Source organism: Oenanthe melanoleuca, chromosome 3 (assembly GCF_029582105.1).
Source record: "Oenanthe melanoleuca isolate GR-GAL-2019-014 chromosome 3, OMel1.0, whole genome shotgun sequence".
Taxonomy (NCBI): Eukaryota; Metazoa; Chordata; class Aves; order Passeriformes; family Muscicapidae; genus Oenanthe; species Oenanthe melanoleuca.
Window position 1 is genome coordinate 22,439,107 of NC_079336.1, and position 20,589 is coordinate 22,459,695.

General features: G+C 42.3%; 1 protein-coding gene across 1 annotated transcript in view; it reads left to right on the forward strand.

Annotated features, from left to right (window-relative positions):
- The first annotated feature begins 976 nt into the window (after positions 1-976).
- LRRC1 (leucine rich repeat containing 1) overlaps positions 977-20,589 on the forward strand; it is a 70,003-nt gene continuing 50,390 nt past the window's right edge. Inside the window, exons 1-2 of the mRNA XM_056487955.1 lie at positions 977-1,487; positions 16,658-16,775. Coding sequence (XP_056343930.1) covers positions 1,329-1,487; positions 16,658-16,775 — 277 coding nt within the window. The 5' untranslated portion in view covers positions 977-1,328. The remainder of the gene's footprint in view (positions 1,488-16,657; positions 16,776-20,589) is intronic.

The following is a 20,589-nucleotide window of genomic DNA, read 5'->3' on the forward strand; positions in this document are numbered from 1 at the left end:
ACTCCCCCTCTCCCCTATTCATATATCTGCGCCCAATTATAATTATGCAAGAAATTAGCAATATTTCAAGAACAGCTCTGATTTTAACTGGCTGTTTTCAAAAGTATTTTGTGTTGCTGTGAAGATTACAAAATTTCTATTATGCAACCAGAAAGACGAGATCCTTTGAAACTGTTTTGCCATCGGAGCTCAGGAGCACATCGCCCCACTCACAGGGGTGTGGAATGGTACTGCTGGAGCCCAGAGCCGGCAGACACGGGCAGGGGACTGCCGGAGCATTTGTCTTTACTAACCCTCGTGGCCTTACAATTGCTCTCTTGGAAGTGGACTTAAAAAATAAAACATATTTCAGAAAGCCTTGAGAATAGTGTATATACTTTTGAATTTTTTTTTTCTTAATGTTAGATCAATGCAATTTGAGAGGGAAAACATTACTCACAGCCATGTACCTAGAGTGCGTTCCATACATTTTTTTGTGTTACTTTCCAAACAGTGTTCTAGCAATTGAAAGAAACTGTGAGCGTGTGTGCGCACGCTCCCGCTCGGTGTTCGGGCGCTCCAGGTAGGAAACGGCATGTCCCAGAGTGGGTAACGCAGCGTCCCAAAGCGGTGCCCGGCGCTCCGGTGCCTGCGGACACCGCGGTGTGGCAGCAGCCGGGCACGGGGCGGGGGCACAGCCCGCAGGCGGCTGCGGCCCGGCCGCGCTGGGGGAGCCGCGCCCGGAGCCCCGCTGCCCGGGCTGCACGGTGCGCGTCCAGCCGGGAGAAGCTCCGTGCCGCCTTCGCCGCCGCTTTTCCTTCCCTTGGCAGAAAGTTGTGCGGGTGCCGCCGCCAGCTGCCCGGGGCGCGGCGGCGCCGGGGCGGGCGCGGGGGGTGTGCGAGCGGCGGGCCGGGTCCGGGCCGGGGCGGGGCAGGGCGGCAGGGCCCGGCCCCGCTGATGTCAGCCGGGACGGGGGAGGAGGGGAGGGGGAGCGGGAGCGGCCGCCCGTGTTCCGGGTCAGGCGCGGGAATGCGCGGCGGCGGCCGGCAGCGCTGCGCTCGGCGCCCCGCGATGCCCCTGCGGGGAGGGCAGCGGCCCGCCGACAGGCACTAGGGGACGGCCCCGGTTCCGCCCTCCGGCTCCCGCCCATTGTTCTCCCGGGGCCGGCGCGCTCGCCCGGGGCTGCTTCCCGCCGGCGGCGGCGTTGCGCTGGATGCGGCTTGCGGCCGCCGGCTCGGCGGGACCCGCGCTGCGCGGCGGCGGAGCGGCCAGCGGCTCCCGCGGCCGGCGGCGAGGAGGGGGCGGCGGTGAGCGGCGGCGCCCGCCCCGCGGCCCCCGGCGGCGGGGCGATGTTCCACTGCATCCCCCTGTGGCGGTGCAACCGCCATGTGGAGTCCATCGACAAGCGGCACTGCTCGCTGGCCGCCGTGCCCGAGGAGATCTACCGCTACAGCCGCAGCCTGGAGGAGCTGCTGCTGGACGCCAACCAGCTCCGCGAGCTGCCCAAGGTGAGCGGGGCTGGGAGCGGGCCAGGTGAGCTGCCCGGCGGTGCCGCCGCGGTCCAGCCCGCACCGAGCGGCCGTGAGGGGCTGCGGGGGCCGCCGGACTGGGGTAGCAGCCCCTGGGGGTAAAGGACGAGCGGAGTTCCAGGGTAGCGTTTCCCCGGAGTTAGATGGGAGATGGGCTTTCACCAGCCAGACCTGGAGATCCGCGTCTTGCGGCAGGACGGGTCCTGCTGGAGGGCAGGGGGGTTGGTGCCCGAGACGCTGGACACGATTATCTGTATATTGTGATTAACGCGCACGTCATCGGAATTACGAGACCTTGGAGGGTATTCAGCCCTCCCCTTTTTCCCCTTTCGGTAGATACAATCTGCTCCGTACATGGGAAAACCAAAACCCTCCAGCAGATATCCGCGTTCCCGTTTCTGCCTTCTACTCCTGGAAACTTGGTTGTGCCAAACACGAGAGACGAATAAGCCTTCTCTGTGTCTCCGTCTAAGTTCCACACAGTTGTCAGTGTTTGCTTCTCACAGGAAGCATATAGTCAGAGTTTTATGCATACTGTATTTTTGGTATTATTGTCAAAGGCGAATTCACTTTAAATTCAACATGGTTTTGAGACCTTGAGGTGGTACCTGCCACTGAGCCTCTCCAGGTGGCACTTGCAGACTTTGCCAGAGGGACGCCAGAGTGGTTCCAGCGAGGGACTGCGGCCCCGAAGATGCAGAGTGAGTGGGAGGCATGCTCGGCTTCTGACCTGGGGAGCCACGGGCTTTTCCCCGTGTTTGTTCCTTAAACTTTGGACTACTCAGAAGCCTTTGTGAGTTGTGGCTGGTAGAGTTTGACACGGGAAGTGTTACCTGGAAGCTACATCTTAAAACTGTGTGGAGTCTTACTGACTTGGAATCCAAGAAACTGAACTCACTAGCCAGAAAATTTTTCAAAAGCACCTTTGTTTGTACCTGAATCAAAGTTGCTCTGTTCATAGCCAGACTTAAACAGCCTTACTTTTTCCTTTTTGAAATTCAGTGCACTCACATACACTCTCTTTTTTCAACTCTACATAGTAAGAGTAATCGTGGTGGCTACATTTTCTTTCAGACAGTAGTAAAAATACTCACTTGAACTGACGTGCTAAATTTGGCTTTTGCTTTTGACAAACCTAGGTGCAAGTTTGCATCTTCTTGTGACTGAACTCTTTATCCTTCTGAAGCAGAGCAAAACTGGTTTACATAGCCTGTGTGTGTGTGCTATTTTTACTTCCAGCGTTTTTGCTGGCTTTGTGCACAGACCAAACTCAGGAGTCCCTTTGTACCAGACCTTTCTTCTTAGAGTTGGCTTTCAGGCTTGTACACATCATATTACAGGGGTATTTAATGTGCGTGTGACTAAAATCCCATTGAAACTCATGGCTCTCTGATTTTTTAAAAAAAAATTATAAATCCACCAGCAACTGGTTGCTGTGTACAAATGTAAAAGATGATGTCTGTTCGTGGTGTGATATGGTATTAATTTCTGTAAATAGAGTGCAACTATTTATTGTTTCTCTTCTATTCCTTGAACCGTACGTAGTATATGAAATATCCTTTTTTTGCCCTGTGGTGCTTAGAAAGACCACTTCATGCCATTAGTTACATGTGACTATGCATTACATCCCATAATATAAGAAATAGCTGAGGGGGTTAAAAAACTCCAAAGACCAACCCAGGTTCCTTGGCATTATGGTGGAATCAAGCAAATGTTGAAGTTAGAAGGAAGGGGGTTTTTTGTTTTTGGGTTGGATTTTTTTTTTTTTTAAATGTGCATGGATCATATTACAGGAGTGCCTAAATATACTGTAGGAATATGTTTGTGGGTTTTTAGCTGGACTAGAAGGAATCTGATGAAATACAACCACAGAAACATACTTTTTATCTGTTCTAAGTACTTTGTGCCTTGTCAGCAATGCAGGGAGGCATTTTTATTGGGCTTCTTGCACAAACCTATGAACTTTCCTTGTCAGTTCCTTATTAATGATTTCTGGTAAATGGAATATAGCACCATCACCTCATGAAAGTGTTGATTCTGCAGAGTTTTGAGGTACAAAAATAGAGCTGCAGTCCTGAATGTGAAATTAATCTGTTGAAGGTGAAACTGATGGCAAGAGCCCTGTTCAACTTTTCTACCAGCAGATAGTTCTAAAAGTTCTCCTCTAGGAATCTGGTTGAGGAGAATCGTGGAAGATCTCTGAGTGGAAGGTAGCTACAGCATACATTGCTCATTCCTGTTATTAAAAGGGTAGTGTCAATGCAAAGTACAGCCATAGAATTGGAAATTGGTGCAAAAAGCTGGGCTAGACCATACTTCTGGTAGAGAAAACATGGGGGAAATCATCAGAGTGTATAATTAACAAACTGTTAGGTCAGCATAGATAAAAGTGGTTGTTATATCCTTAATTTAGTGTAATTCATTATATTAGTCTGACCTTACCTCCACTAAGTTTCTTCTCTACATACCTAAAGGCAGTAACACAAAATCAAGCTAGATTTGGGCTCAGTTGAGACCTAAACAAGTCAGGAGAATTGTGTAACTCTCAGTGGCTGGTTAGTTAGGTGTTTTTCAGTGCTTGATGAAGTCCTGAGGTTCACAGTGATCTGTGCCAATTCCTGGTGAATCACCTGTGGGCTGTGCTGATGCCATATAATCCCTTAACACTGATAAGGTGTTTGTGTTGCTGAGATGGTTGTGATGCCCGTAGGAAATTGCTGCTGTAAAGCCTCACCTTGTCACAGTGAAGAGGAATTGCCCTGTAAACTCTGTCACTTGCAGCAGAAGTTGCAGTGATGGAGGAGGAAACCCAGCTCTGCTGCTCAGCTCTTCATTGTGCACACAGGTAGTTCAGACTCATTTTCCCAGTGTGGGCAGCTGTGGTCTGGAAGGTCTATTGCAGCAGGCAGGACATCTTGTAATGCTTCTCTGAAATCCAGTAGATACTGGTGAGTTCTTTTACCAGCTTTGCCATGGCTACCAGTCAGACAGTGATGATGGCTTTATTTCTAGACATCCACTTGCCATCCACTTGCATATTTTTTTTTCATCCCTTCAAATGTGAAGCCTTCTGAGGGAGATAAATATCAGCAAATGGCATGATGAAATATGTGGACCTACTGCATTTCTCTCAAGCTGATGAGGCAATTTGTGTTGGATGCACACACTTCCCCCCTTCTCCCTTAGTTCTCTCTGCCCTCATTTCTATCAAGTAACAATAAAAGGTGTTCTTTGGTTCGTTTGATACAATACACCAATAAAAGAATATACTCTTAATACATCCTAAAATCTCAATTTTGAGATACACAAGTAGTCCTGGGCTTTGTTTCATTTGCAGTCTTTCCTAGCATACTTAAAACATCTCTTATTCTAGAATAAGCCAGTAGAATGTGGCATATGTTAGGATGTTAATGAAAAAACCCAACAGAAAAAAACACACATAAAAATCCATTCAAAATACAGAAGGCAACTTAGAGAATTGCTTTAGTGTCTTGAAGGAAAATGACTAGTAGAAGTACCCAGCACTATTGCTGAGTTATATTATGAGAGTCATGTGAAGTATCCTCAGAAGAAACAGGAAATACACTTGAATCATGTTGAAGGAATTACTTTGCTAGTTGTATTTCTGTTCTGTAAGTTGACCAAAATGTATGGTAGAATTCTTCACCTTTTTCTAAGGGCAGAGGGTAGGAAGGGTTCATCCAGAAAACAATTGAAAAGAAATGTCTTGAGAAGCAGAGAGAGGTGGATGTCACTGCCCCCATTATTTACTCTTCCCCATGTTTGCTTCCTTGTGCATTCATATGTGGACCAGAAGAACTGTTTCTCTGACTCCTTTTCCCTACAAATACCTTTTTTTCACCAAGCTGTATCTGTCAGCATTTCAAGAATGCAAGGTAATAGTTTTTGTTTGTAGAGTAATTTTAAGGGTTTTTTTTAGTATAGTTTGGCTGCTGCACATTTGCTTTCTCATGTCAGTAAGTGACTCTTTGTCAAGGTCTCCTTAATTGCTCTGCTGGATCCCTGGGTCCCTTCTTTGCTCCACTCCCCAGTTATGTGATGCAGAGCTTGCACTTATTTTGGCAGTGACCTTTTTCTGTCTGTCCTTAACCACTAGTGTCTCAGACTCCTCACCCTGCACGTTCATCCTTTCCCATCCTCCCCCGTCCTTCAGGTTCCAGGATCTTGCTTATTTCCTCCAACTCGAAGAGCTCTGTCTGCCATCTGTTTCTGATGCTTTGCTTGCTCTCCTGCCCCTTCTGTGCTGGGTTCTTGACTGCCCTTGCAAACTTCTCTTTTCTTTGTACTCTGCTCTTTCCCCTTCCTTTCTGCTGCCTCCCAGGTTCCCTCCTCTGCTCTTGCCCTTCTTGCAGGATAAGCCAGCCTGGTGGAATGTGCTGGAGGAGCAGCCTGTATACTATTAAGCTGCTGGTGGTTTTCCACAATAATGAAGTCTCTCTGAAGCCTTTCTCAGCAGATGTGGCTGTTTTCCCACAGAACAGCAATTTCTAGCTGTCAGCATGCTTCTCGCCACTTCTGTTTTACAAGACAAATTAAAGAGCTGCACCCTTTGGTCTGAAAAGGATGGGTTATGTATAAACTTGGTGGTAAAGTGTAGCTCTTAACTTGCTTAAATAATTCCTCCTCCTCTGTTGGAGGATCCCAAGTGCCTTCTGTTCATTATTTTGTGTATCTGATTTTATTGGAAAAAAAGTAAGTGGTTACCAGTGTGTGTAGAGCAACTTAAAAGTGTAGTTTGTGTGATTCTTTTCCTAAACCTGTAGAATTTTTATTTTCCTTGGGAGTGAAAACTTGAAGAATTTTTCAACTCAAGCTGTAATGTGTAGTATATAATTTGCTGCATGTCAAAAACTATTCTTCACTGAAGAGCAGGCTTTCTGGCAAATTGCTTTGATAGAAGAAAATAACACATTCTGCATGATGTGTTTCAATAGCTTTTCTAATGAAAAGCATCAGATAAAAATAAAATGCTTTCAGTTCTATAGATCAGTCTGTAGTTGATGAAATGTTGTTTTCTACTCCTGAACATTAGAATTTAAGGGCAAATACATCCTGTCAGCCTAATTTCTCTGTGACTCAAATTTGCAGTACAAAACTGGATCCCTGTATATTTCTTTTTCCAGTGATTAAAAAAAAAAAAGGCTTAGGAACCCTTGAAAGCAGTATTATATTTTTGCCTTTGTATTAAATCACAGCATTCTTTGCATTGGTGGGTGGTGGAAATAGCTTATAACTCTTGTTTTGCTGCTGGTTTGTCTTGCTGCTGTTCAGTTCTGTAACTCAAAGAATAAAGACCGCTTTCCCATGATAGTTCTTGCAGATGTTGTTTATGGAAAAACTCCAGTGGCAAAAAAAAAAAAAAAAAAATTCAAAATTTTTTTCTATGCACTTAGTTTAGCCTTAGAGTCTGAGGATCTTATTTTTTTTTTCCTTTGGGGAATAATTTTTATGCAACATTTGTAAACCTAATGCAGCTCTGAATCATTTCACATCTCTGATCTTACAAATTGTATTTGTCATATGTGATTTTTCTTCTTGGTGTTATATACATAAGCTTCTCTGTAGAATTATTAGATAGATGTGAGACCTTTTTCCCAAGAGACCTGGTTAAACCCTGTCCTCTTCCTGTGTCCCAGTTTATTTGTTAGAGATGCTGCTGGTCTGCTGCTGCTGCTTGGCATTCAGCACTGTTGGTATCTCTGCTGTGTGTGGTGTGAAATCCAGGGTACTGTTATCTTACCAAAATCATGTGAAAGTTCCTTAAGTAACAGTCCCTCTTCCCATACCACACTTTTGTCTCAGGAGAAAGCCTGTTCTGGGCTGAATTTCACTGTTTCATTGTTTCTATCATTATGCAGCCATAAGCCTGAAAGACACTTGTTTGGGCAGTGGCCAGTAATCTGTGGGAAGACATGATAATCATACTACACCTCTCTTTAAATTTGTGTTTGTGGCTGCTTAAATTGTACATATATAGGAACTTCGTTTCCTTTTTTTTTGAATGTATAGATCTCCTTGGGTTTGGAGAGATGTGGTGGGATATCTCACATGGCTGGAGTGCTGCAGTGGATGAGCACAGGCTCTTTAAGGACAGGACAGACCAGGAAGGCAAAGATATGGAGCTGCCTTTCAGATGAGAGCAGCAGGCATGTGTGAAGTTTTGCTTTGGGATGGATGATGGGCCAGCTGAGAGCAGCTTGGGATTAGTGTATGACATTGTTTTGGGTGTCTTGACACTCTTGTTTGGGTAGACTGCTTGATCAGGATGAAATAGCAGATGATGATGCCTTCTTCAGATAACTGGAAGAAGTCTCAGGTCCTCACAGGAGTCTTGAAGGATGTGACAGCTGGAAGGACAACACAATGGGACGTAAGCAGTCCAGTTTTCTAAAGTGCTTTGATGGTTTCCTAGCACAGCTGCTCAAGGACATAGGTGATCTGTTGGTGATCTCATACTTAAAGAAGAAAAGGGAGGTTGAGATGTGAAGATCAGGATTGTGGTAGCTGTAGTGACCATGAGGTGGTAGAGTTTAGGGTTCTGAGAGGAAGGAACGGGACAATAAACAGCATCTTGAGAAGACAAACTTTTTGGTAAGTTTAGGATTCTGCTTGGAAGAGGTTGGTAAAAAAGATGTTTATTCTACCACTCAGCAGGACAGGGCAGGGAGAGGCTGGAAAACAGGGCAGAGAGGAATCTCTTGAAGTTCAGCAAAGAGAAATACACCTGCACCTGGAGAGAAATTACCCAATTCTCCAGTACAGGCTGAGGGCCAACCATCTGGAAAACAGTTTTCCAGTAAAAGGCTGTGGCTAACCTGATGGGCAAGCTGACTGTCAGCCAGCAATGCTCCTTCAAGACAGAGAGAGCCAACAGTGTCCTGGGCTTTGTAACACAAAGTATTGCCAGCAGGTGATCCTTGTTCTCTGGCTAGAACTGGGAAACAGACCTGGAGTCCTTTGTCTAGTGCTGGTTATCCCTAAAGAAGAGGCATGGATATACTGGACATACACTCTAGGGGCCACAAAGACTGTTAAGGGCTTGGAGCATCCCTCAGGAGAGAAGGCTGAAAGAGGCAGAATAGTTCAGGCTTGAGAAGAAAAAGGCTCATGGTTGTATATAAAAACATGTTAATCAGCATGAAACCTTGCTTGGGATGCCCTGTGACATTACAAGAGGCAGTGGGCAAAGGCTGGAACACAGGGAATTGTCTGAAATATGAAAATACTTTTTTTTACTGTTAGGATGGTCAAACACTGGCATAGATTGTCCAGAGAGGTTGTGCAATCTCTGTTCATGAAGATGCTGTAGACTGACTGGACATGGTCCTAGGTGACCACGCTTTGACCAGGGGTTGCACTGGGTGATTTCTAGAGTCCATTTCAACCTCAGCTGTTACATGATTCTGTAGAGGGCATATAAAAGATTTTGCCTGTTTTTAATGATACAGATTGAATTGTGGTTTTCATGGTTTATTCACCCTCAAATGTTTAATTGTTCTACTTTCTACATTGATAATGTCATGGTATTTTTGCACATCTTGCTGTAAATCCTTAAAGAAATACCACTGTATGATTTGAACAAGCATATATTTACAGTTAATGTCAGAGAGGGAACTGTGCCACTGGGTGAAGCTGAAGCAGACTGTATGCACACAGTAAAAGCAGTTTTATTGAAAGTTTAAATTTTTTTTCAGCATGACAAATGCTATTTAAAATACTTGCTAAGAACACGTATGACTTTACAACTTCAGTATCTTGAGAATGCTACCTTTTGTAACCTCTTGTGAGTAGAGTCAATTAGTGCTATCATGCACTATATGCTTGAATTATTAAAATCCATAATGGGTTTGTAGAGAAGCAACATTTAATACTTATATTAACATATCTCTAAACATAGAGCTCTGTGTTGAAGGCCACAAAGAAGTTTATTAGCAGATAAATATATCTAGGTTTATTCCTCCTAGTTCCCAGATTTTTATGTATGGCTTCACACTTTAAGAAATACTTTGCCTTTTGACATCAAATATGGAAGACCACAGTCTAATGGGAGCAGAGGAAGAACTTATCTGCTGTTTCCTAAGCAATGTTGTTATCTTCCCTGTTAGTATCCCTGCAATTGTTGAAAAGATTTTTGAAGTCTGGTTGGTTTGAAATATTCTCTAATGGCAGTTTTAAAATACTTTCTAATGGCAGTTTTTTCTATCAACAGCTCAGCTCTACTGATTTTTGACCTGAGTTGAAAGAAAGTAATTAAGTAATGTTTCAATACCTTTAACTTTTTTTTTGTAAGGTGTGTACTTTTGTAGTAAACTGGTAGCATTTCCTTCTCTTTGTGATGTACATAGGTGAGACAAGGTTTGTGGGCAGAGATTATACAAATGTAGCTCTAAAATAAATTTTATGATTATACATAGAGTTATTTTTCTAATTATATCAGTTGATCTAAAAAAAAAAACATTACCTCCTGCCAACAGTCTTGTATACTGGAAAAATGCATGCTAGAAATTCATTAGAGAGATTAATGTGGGCTTTGGTTGTTTTTTTTTTTGTTTTTGTTTTTTTTTCTTCAAATGGCAAATGCATTTGGCTGCAGTGAATCTGTATTTTCACTGTAGTAGTAGTTTTCTGACCTCTCTTAAAGGCAGAGGTAGTCCCTCTCACCACTGTGCTCTGACAAACAGCTCTAACATGGAGTGCTCTTTAGCCTCTGCTTAAGTGACATAAAAGAGCAAGTAGATCCTTGCCTGCCAGGAGCAGTAGGAGACAACCTGGTCAATGCACTGCTTGGTAGCACAGCATTTTGATTCAGTGCTGCCCTGCACTGGATTTTGAGAGTAGATAGTCCCCATTTATTTTTTAAAAGGGTTTGTAAAACTGAGAGTTGGACCTGCAATTGGCCCATCCTTGTCTGTGGTTCAGAAAATGGCAGATGCTTTGAAAATAGGGTGTCAGAAGCATAGCAGGTCGATGCTGAATACAGCTTCAGTGAGGCAGTGGTGTCATTTTTGCTCTGTCTTCTCTAGGCCTTCCCCAAGAGCCTTTCTTACCTGGCTGATCTTTCTGTTGGGCTTTCATTTCAAGTACCCATTGGAGGGAGAGACAGCAGTTGCAGCATCAGGTTCTGTTTAGGATATGTGCCCATGAGCTGTGATCTTTCATTAGTATTTTTCTCTTGTGAAATCTAGTAATTTTATTAATTTTTTTAATGGACTCCTGCTTAAATGTCCACCTCCATAATGCCTTTCATTAATATTCATGATGATAAAGTTGGTAAGTAGAATGTTGTGAGACCAAAGGACAGCTTGAATATACTCTGCATGCATGGTTGGGTGTGTGAAACAATCTTTCATCGTGCCAAATGTGTTCTGGTTTTTCTGCTGGCACGTGTGAGGACAGAATTAGAGACCTCAGCTGCATGGAGTAGTTGTACATCTGCCAGCTTGCCACAAAACAGGCAGGCAGAGGTTTGTGTGCTGCTATCCATCACCAGCTGCTGCTGCATCTCTTCATGGCTCCAGAGGAAATCCATCATCTGCTTTTTTGATGCAGAGTCATCAAATGCATGATGACCCTCCTGTGCTGCACTAAGAGTTCGTCCCTGCCCTCAGAAATTGTTTCAGTATCTCAGGGAGTATTTTATTTGAGAATCAAAGTGTGTTGTGCCCAAAGGATCACATGGGATCTGTATTTGTGAACCCGTTGCCCTTGTCAGCTGTCCTTGCTCGCAGGTAAAAGCACAGGGTGACTTGAAGGGTCCTGGTGCTGCTCGCAGGCTTGGTGGGAGATGCCAAACTGATAATGCCCATGCCAGCCTTTACTGGAGTCTGATGAGATCTCTTCTCACACTTCATGAATCCAGAGCAGGATTCAGCTTCCTCAGCATTTTATTGTGCGTCTGTTCGGATGTGCTTTTACAAGAAAGGTGTCTGTTTTCTGTGCTCCTGTTGCTTTTCCTCTGTGCTCCCTCCCACCTGTGCTACTGGCAGAAGTCTCTGGGTTGGATTTTAAGATGATGTACAGGATTGCATCCTAGATGGAGTTTTTTGCTCTCAGCCTAACTGTGGATTTTGACTGAGGGTGGATGTCTTAATGCTGGAGTGGAGTGCAGGGTGCATCCCAGCTTGCTGAGAGCTCCAGACTGGTGTGTGCACTGGCTGACTGGAGTAGAAGAGATTTTTGAAATCCCACTAGTTGGTGAGTGGAGGGCATTGGGTGTCATGTCTTCTTGGAATTCTGAGCACTGAGTGGCCCCTGTGGATAGTCTGTCAAAGGCCATTCTGTTGGTGACTTCCACCAAAGGGGATGAAGAGGAATGAGGAAAATCTCACCCTTCCCTCTTTGCCTTGGCCCTTCAGGCAGGTGGGGAATGTGCAGGTATGCTTGTGCCAGAGCCTGGTTATTAAACCCTTTCTGAGGGAGCAGAATGCCTGGATTCAGTGGTGCTGCTTCATTACAGGATTTAATCTTTATTTTCCTCATGCTGTCCTGACCACCCAGCAGTGTGTTCACCTGAAGTGAGCTGGGCTTCCTCTGCTCTCACTGAAGCAACAATGCAGACAAAATGGTCACTTCTAGGGGCCAAAACCAAGGGACTAGGGACCTTGTAGGGGAGCAGCTATGTTGCAAGGTTATTTCATGGATTTGATGCCTTCTCTTATTCACTGCTTTGCTTACCAAAATTACCTCTTCTTCTTCTGATTGCCTGCAGAAGGAACTCAGAAAAAGACCTTTCTGAAGCAGTATAAAACGTGTGGGGAAGGATTGGCTGTCATTTCCCTTATTCAATGACTAAAGGAAGATGCATAGCTGGGGATTGGAAGTAAACAAATGAAATGGTGTCCCCATTGATTTCTGTTTACAGTGTAGGAGAAGAAAATGGAACCTGATGTAAGATTTTGAAACAGGAATGCATTTAGGAGTTGAACTATGTTTAAATTACTACGTGCCACTTCTTCATTCCAAAGCACAGATACACTTTAGTTGGTCATTTGTAAGTTTGGAAAATGGGTGAAATAAATACAGATGTACTTAAGAAACAGAACCTAATAACATACTCTGTCTTATAGCTTACTTAATTCATTTTAATGCAATAATGTGATTGCCCAAAGAAGCCTTAAAAGCTGAGGCAGCATGGGTGTGTGGAAAATCCATATTGGCATCTAAGGGAAATGTGACATAAGAGCAAATGCTTATGAGTTCTTAATCTTGTCAGCAACAGCTCAAGTGCCTGCAAAAAACCAAAAACAAACCTGAAGCAAAAAACCACCAAACCCTCATCCTATCTGGTGTGTATGTAACCGTGAAACAAGTTAATTTGCAATTCTCTTTTACATCTCTTTCTAATTTCTGCTGCTTATGCTAGCCCATTGGGAGAATTAGGCAGTGGATTCGTAAAGGTTCTTGTTTTAATTCTCTTTGCTGCTAGTAGTAGCCTTTTTATGGGAATGTTTTGCTTAACACAGTAAACATTTAGTTATGCTACCTGTGCCAGATGGGTTTGGAGTGTGACATGTCTCTAGCACTGCAAAGGCTCTAGCAGCTCAGATGTTGCTGAAATGTTGCTCTTCCCCTTAAACAACATTAGCTGCAAATATGTCTTCATTCCCTCCTATGTGTTTTACTTCAGTTGTTTATTGTTTTAATGTATTTCCATTTATTCCCATCAGCTAAGGTGATGAATTTTCAGGGAAAATTCTCAGACATTAATATTTTTTGTTTCAGGAGAGAACCACTGAAAGAAACCCAGAGCTACATTGTCTTGGCCACTTGCATGGAAGAAAATATTCTACTAGTTTGGTTTAATTCTCTTAACCCTTTTCTTTTCTTTTTTTTTTTTTTTTTTTTTTTAGAATTGAGTGCCAGTTGTAGTGGTATTCTTAAAAAGAAAGAAGATATAAAAATGAGGGCTGTGGGATCACACTGTCTGTTTATACTTTTCAGTGAGTCATGCACTTATCTGTTAATTTTTCTTCTGTTGCCTGACATCGACCCAATTTTGTCAGAATGAAGTTTTTTTTAAATATGGGTGTGAGAGACTTGGTTAGTTTTCCAGTGAGAGAAGGGATCTGTTTGAGATGTATGTTCTTAGAAAATCCTCATAGTAGAAACCTCTATAAATTCTTTAATAGCAGGAAAAACTCCAGTTGAGGGTCAGGAACTGTTACTAAATAGCAAGTTGTAGGCTACTTCAGTGCTTATACTCATGGCATTATTTTTCTCATTGAGGCACTATTAATTAGTCTGGCTAAGCTAAGCAGCATTACAAGTGTTGCCAAGATACTCACAGAGCCATTGGGTGTGCAATCAAAACCAGCTATTGGAGCGTGCTGGGCGGATATGCTGCCCTGGCCAACAACCCCACTGCACTTTGGATCGTGTTGGAGCTTATCAAATAGAGGCAGAACTGTCTTAGATACATCAAATTAAACATGTTTCTTGTTGGCATGTATTAAAAAAATTGCAGGTATTTATACACATGCGTACAAGATATTTATTTATGTGTGTGTGTGTATATATAATATATTTATTTGTTGAACTCTATTGAGTAAGCTTTTAATTCTTTTTTTTTCCCTGTGGCCTTTTTGAAAGGTAAAACATATATGGCCAAAAGGAGTTGTTTGCCTTTCCAGCAGTGCTTCAGAGCACTAATGATGTGTCTTAGATAAAGGAAGAACATTTACTGAAATGGAAGTAGGATGCACCAAACATGCAAGAGTGATTGAGTCCTGTAGTTTAAAGGAAAAAAAAACAAACAAGAAGTTCAAAGAAATACCATTCACGTAACTGCAGTTTGATTTTATCTAGGAAACGGTGTCATTCATTAAAAATTGTTATGCAGATGGAAAATAAAGCTTCCAGTTAATTTTTCTTTTCAGTAGTAGTCAGCTAAAGAAACAGGAATGCCTTTAAGTGTTGTGTAATACTGCTTGTTGCACACATGCTCTGCACATTTAATAAATATGTATTGCATTGACACATGGTACTGTGAGGGCCCTTCAGCCTTCCTGGGGATATCCAGCTCTTAACAGGCTCTTGATGACTATTCTGTTTTAACTACATTCCTTCTGTCTTTGCTCACTTGCTGTTGAATATCTGTCAGGGACAGCTGTTGCTCAGGATAAGATTTGTAGTAGAACATCAATATTTATAGCTGTCATATAGTTTAGCAGCTACACACTGCTTTGAGGAACACATTTTGGCAAGTATTTATTTTGGAGTGTTAGGACAGATTGGGATCTCCTCTGCAGAGCATACTCCTATGTTTCCACAAAAGTGTCTTTAAGTGCTATTCTAAGCTTCTGATGGATTCTTGGTTTAGTCATTAGTAAATATTTAGAGAAAGGACTACATTTGTTTTAAGGTAAGAATGGTAACGATATGAAAATGCACTTAAAGATCTTTTGAGGACAGTGAAGGATTAAAAAGCATTTGTGACTATTTTAATTGGAATATAAGTTTTTAAGGAGCTAGAAATATGGAATTATATAGGATTTTCCTTTTAAAATTTCACTCAGTTATAAAACACTTTTAATATGGGAGAAGGTGAAAGAGTGCCATTTTGACTAAAAAATGCCTTTGAAATTCCACATTCAGATCAGGTGCATCTTTTACTGTTGAGTGTTTATAAAGTTTTTAAAGCTCTATCCTTCTTAGCCCCTGAAAGGAGCCCATGTTTTTGAGGGAAACCACATTAGTTTCAGTTGTGTTTTATTTTTCTGTGATGCAGTGTATATTGAGAGATTGATGCAGAAGTGCAAAACTGTGCACTTAAAACCCTGATTTATGATCTTGAGCACAATACACTCAAAATAAGATTGAAAACCTGTACTGTGAAGCAGATTCACTGATTTTGTCTTGTGTCCAAGTAAGATGCCTTACTGCCCCTTTTTGTATCAATTTAAGTCATATCTGAGTGATGTTTAGGCCACGTACTCTATCACCTAAATAAAATAAAAACTCAAAAAGAGGTGCTGATTTCCTCAAAGGGATTGCAGGTGATTAAATGTAAGTGGGTATCCCAAATTCACAAGTATCTTTCAGTTATCCTAAGGGGGCAAAACCATGGGGGTGCAGGCACACACATGTGCTGGGAGTGGGTGAGATGAACGTGTTTGATTTCTGGGTAAAACTCCGTGTGCACTCTGGGGGCACAAAACTCACTCAAAGTTGGAGGAGTCTGTTCAGTTTTTTTGATCAAGATGATTTGTATGTGAAGTCATTTCATTCTGCACAAATCCTCATCCCTTGCAGTCACTCTCCTTGAAAGGCTTGACTGGAAGAAAGTTGTGATAAGAGCTCCACAGCTTTCTTCGAAATTCCTACATCTCAATAGGTTTTGAATGAGCATTTTTCTCTTTCACTCACCAGCTGCTCCCAGTGCCTGGGGTTGACCTGACTTTCAGTTTGGGCTGTTTGATTGTTTATTGTCTTGGGGGCTGCCAGACCCCCTGAGCCCATAGCTGGGGTCAGGGGATGTTAGCATCCTGCCTGCATTGTGTTCTCACTGTGCACAGGGCTGGGCTAGGGTTGTCCTCAAGCAGGGACCTGAAATTCTGCCCAGCTTTCATTAGTCCTTCTGAAAGTGGGCCGTGGAACAGGGGGTGCTTGAGGCTGGAAAGAAAGCCTTCCTGAGGGAGGCTGGTTCTGTAACCTAGTTGGTTTTGGTGTTCACTGGTGAAAAAGACTTTGAGACCCTCTTCATCAGTTTTCTGGATCTTGTTCTTTAGAAGTGTCCCTCTGCATTAACTTCCTAATGAGCCCTGGTGTGTAATTAGGATGCTTTTAATTACTCTGCTTGGTAGCCTTGCCCCCTTAATGACTTGAAGCTGGCACTCTGGATTTTGCTACTGTCTATATGCAATGATCTAAAAATCATAACAGCAAGCATTATTTTTTTTTTTTACATAAATTTTCATTTTAGCTGAAACACAGGTTATAGTTTGCTTGCATGTGAAAATTAAAATGTTCATTCTGATACAGTTGTGAAGGAGACCTGTGTAACTAATGCCATGCAATAGTTTTAATTACCTCACATTTTGAAAGTAATTCCAGTTATTCCTCATCATTTATCATGCCTGTATGTGAGTTACGTGAATATTTTCTGAAATGCAATTTTTTCTTTCTTTCAGCCTTTCTTCCAGCTTGTGAAGTTACGGAAACTTGGACTTAGTGATAATGAAATCCAACGGCTCCCTCCAGAAATAGCGAATTTCATGCAGCTGGTGGAACTTGATTTGTCTCGAAATGGTAAGTTGATTCTATGCTCTCCTATAAAGCTTAGTAAATTGTTATCTATTCTTATCTATGTCCTATAGACCACTTTTTTGTCTAATTCATGGATTTACCTCTGGTTCTAGATGGGAAGAAGGGAAAGAGCAGAGGGGTGCTTGTGGTGGAAATACAGTAATAAAATAATGCTTGACTGTAGTTCTGTGTTTCTGAGAGCCTGCTTTATTTTCCAATTTAAAAATGCTTTATGTGGTAGTTTTATGTGTGTATCTGACACAATGTTGACTTCTTTTCCCAAGCTCTCTGAAATGCCTGACATTTAGAGAAGGAAAAAAACAGAAAAAAAAGAAAAAAAAAAGTTTTCTGTCCTAAGAAAAGGACTACCTGTGAGTTAGAAGTCCAATTCTTTATCTCTGCTCTGCTCTTTACCTGGTATTAGCAAGAGGCAGAGTGCTGGTATTTCTAGTTGTACTTTTGGAAGAAGAATCAGCCTGTTTGTCAACTGCAGAGATAAATTCAGAAAAGAATGCTGGGAGAAACTGTTCTCTAAAATGCATTGTTGGAAACAACGTGGGTTTATTGTTTGCTTGCAATGCTTGCTGCGTATATTGTCCTGCATTGTGATGGAGTGAAAACACTTTTTTTTTTCTGTGGTCTGGTGAACTTACTAGTTCTACAAGAAATTCAGGGGCTGCTGGGTCACCTTTAAGCAGCCTTATGTCCCAGTGATCTGAAAACAGTGAATCTGTGTTACCAAATTAGAGCAACTGTCAGCTATTTTTGCCTCCTTACATGCAGTGGATGTGCACAAAATGCTCTCTCAACTGTGATGGAAGGGGTGGGAGTGATCACGGTTGTGTAACCTCGTAAATAAGTGAGAGATGTAATTGAATATTCAAGAAAAGAAATAATGTAACAGGGAGTGTTTTTTTCTTTATGGTTTAACTTCACATTGACTCTTTGACTGAAGAATATTGTTGGTACTTCACCTTTCTATAGCATATTTCCTTTATTTGTTTGGTGGTTTAAATTCTGTCTTTATCTGATAATATAATTAATGAAGCATGGTGAGTCTCCAGGCAATTGCTGAAAAATTTCTGTGAACCATGTAATTTTATGCACATTTGGAAAACCTTTTAAGAGAAGAAAACTGGAAAAAAACCCAGAGACTGAAGAGACAGATTAGTTAAAACATTTTAGAAATACATAAACATTAGTTGATGTGGTATTTGGCTACTGAGTTTGGCTGAGTTGGGTGCTGTCAGTGACAGACTATACAAAAAGAAACCCTCTGTTGGCTTAGTAATTCTCTTTGCAAATGAATGACTAGTTGTAAAAGAGCTGGTGGATCAGAGCCATGTGAACTCTTGTCAGCCTGACTTGGAAGTTGGCTTGAGAGCTCAGCTGTAACAAGAGCAGATGGTGTGAATGTTTATGGCTGGGTAAATGTGTGTGTCATTAGAAGTTACTGCACAGGGAAGTATTTTTTCCAGTGATGTGTTGAACTAATGCAGGTGGCAGGGAGCAGTTGCTTTCCTATATCCAAGGTTCAGTGTTAATTATCCATTTTATTGCATTGCTTTCTTTTCTCTGTGGTTCATTGCAGAAGGTGACTGATACCATTTCCCTCTGCTTAATTATGTCACAATTCTGTCACTGCATGACTTGACTACTGAAATTAAAAATGCACTGTGCAATGTGGTGCAGGGGTGTGGCAGAAGATAACTAGTCTTACTTTCTACTGTTTGGCTGTTTTATGATTGTCTCATGGTTCTCCAAATCAAAAGGCAAAACACACACCATCTGGGAGGCTGCAGGGGGAATTCTTGCAAAAGGTTTTTTGAGATTTACCGTATTTTAATTTATGAACTTTATATTTTGAGCCCACCTGCCAGTGTGTCTTGTTCTAAACCTGCCACAGGTTTGTCCTGTTCTGTGGTTTGCACTCCAAAAGGTTTCTGACTGTCCAAAACTACTTAGGAAAAAAAATTAGGAACTCCTCATATTCCTTTGAGGCAGAGAAAAACAGCCCTGCTTTTCAAAATGCAGTATGCTGCATGAATAGGAGAGTGTGATGGTGACATCTGAGCTTGGGAAATAAGAGATCATTGTTCTGTGTTTTTTTGTTGTTCTGGTTGTCTGGTTTGGTGCACTAATTGCCTTCAGTTCTGGCCATTCTGTTTCCTCAAGAGCTTAAAAATGCTAATATAAATTCATTTAATGTTCTCTGTACAGGAATAGCTTTTTCTATTTTAACCTCTGATCACAGAAAGAGGAAAGGGTTTTGAATAAACAGAGTACTTTCATTTCTGCTGTAATAAAATGGTAACATATCTTCCTTTCTCCTACTTTATAACCCTTTGGCCAGAGTTTATAACCCATATGATCTTTGAAGCCACATGAGATGGTGGTGTGTCACACAGGTGGATTTGGGTGTTTGGTGCTGCTGTGGGGTGTTGAATCTAGAGGAAGGATCAATCTCTCCTGATCTTTGGAGATAGCTCTGTATGCCTGTGCCATGTGCCCTGCTTTGTAGACTCTTGGGTAGGGTCCATAGGGAAACTCTGAAATGTGTCTTTCTTAAATTCTAAGGTGTTTTAAAATGCCCCAAGATGTGCTACTATATATTTTAAAAATGTGCTGCAGTAATTAATTCTTTAAACATTTAAGTAATTAATTCTTTCTTGGTTAATGAGTGAATCTAGATCTACAAAGAAATAAAAGTAAAAAATCTTGAATAGATGTAAATTTGATGCTCCCTGTGTATGTGAGAGAAGTCTGGGGAGGGTAAGGATAGCCTCAGTGGTGCAGAAGGAAAAGGATTTGGAAGGGCTAGCAGCCATACATTCTTAAACTTTTCCTGGAGTATTTGCATGTTGATGCCATTTCTCATTCCCTGCAAGGCCCATGTGTTCATTCAGTTTTTCCTAGGAAGCATCCCTACTGTGCTTTTCTAGTCTGGCTGGGGCTGTTATTTGCACTAAGGTTGAAAGGATGAATCAAGGACTGGGATATAAGAGGGCAGAGAAGCTGTGCTAAGAAAACAGCATAGTGGTGGTGAACACTTTGAAGGTTATTTGGTTATAATCCAGTTTATCTCTGCCTCTTGGTATCAAGTTGTTCAAAAATCTCATGTACTCATTCTAAGGCTAAAGGGAACAGACTTGTAGGATTTCAACAGAGGATGCCTGAGCTTTTGGCTTGCTGGCAAAGCATGTCTGAAACTCAGGAATGTTCCCTGAGGAATCTTCTGAGATAGATACTCACCTGCTGTGTGTCTGAAGCTGCTGCTGGTTCCCTCAGACTCCCCAAGGCTGATTAAATCTTTTCCTGGATTCTCATATCGCAGGTGAATTTTGTGAAGATACTGGGTCACTGAAGCATTCTTGCTTGATGACCCTAAAGTTTAGGCTCAGGTGCTTTGCATTGAGCTCCAGTGCAAGTCTTTGCCCTGCATGACAGAGGGGGAGATTCTGCTCTAAGCACAGTCAGAAGTGCCTGTGTGCTATTTTTTTTCTCACAGCACTTGGACATTCTCTCAGGTAAGTCCTAAAAGACCCTGTGATTCATAAAGTGCAGTCTCCAGTGATAGAAAGATGAAATTTCTTTGGTTTTTTCCTGGTGCCTTGACTGGCACTTAATTAAGCTTCCCATTCTTCCAAAGGCATGCCCTATGTTTCAGATCCCTGTGAGTTGTAGCAGGTTGCTACCCATGCTGCTCAGCCCCCAGAGATTTCCCTCTGCGGCTCCTCTTTTTTTCTTGCACAGCTCCTGGAGGCCAAATTCTTAAAGCTTAGGGATCTGACATCCATAAAAATGTTAATGGTTTTCT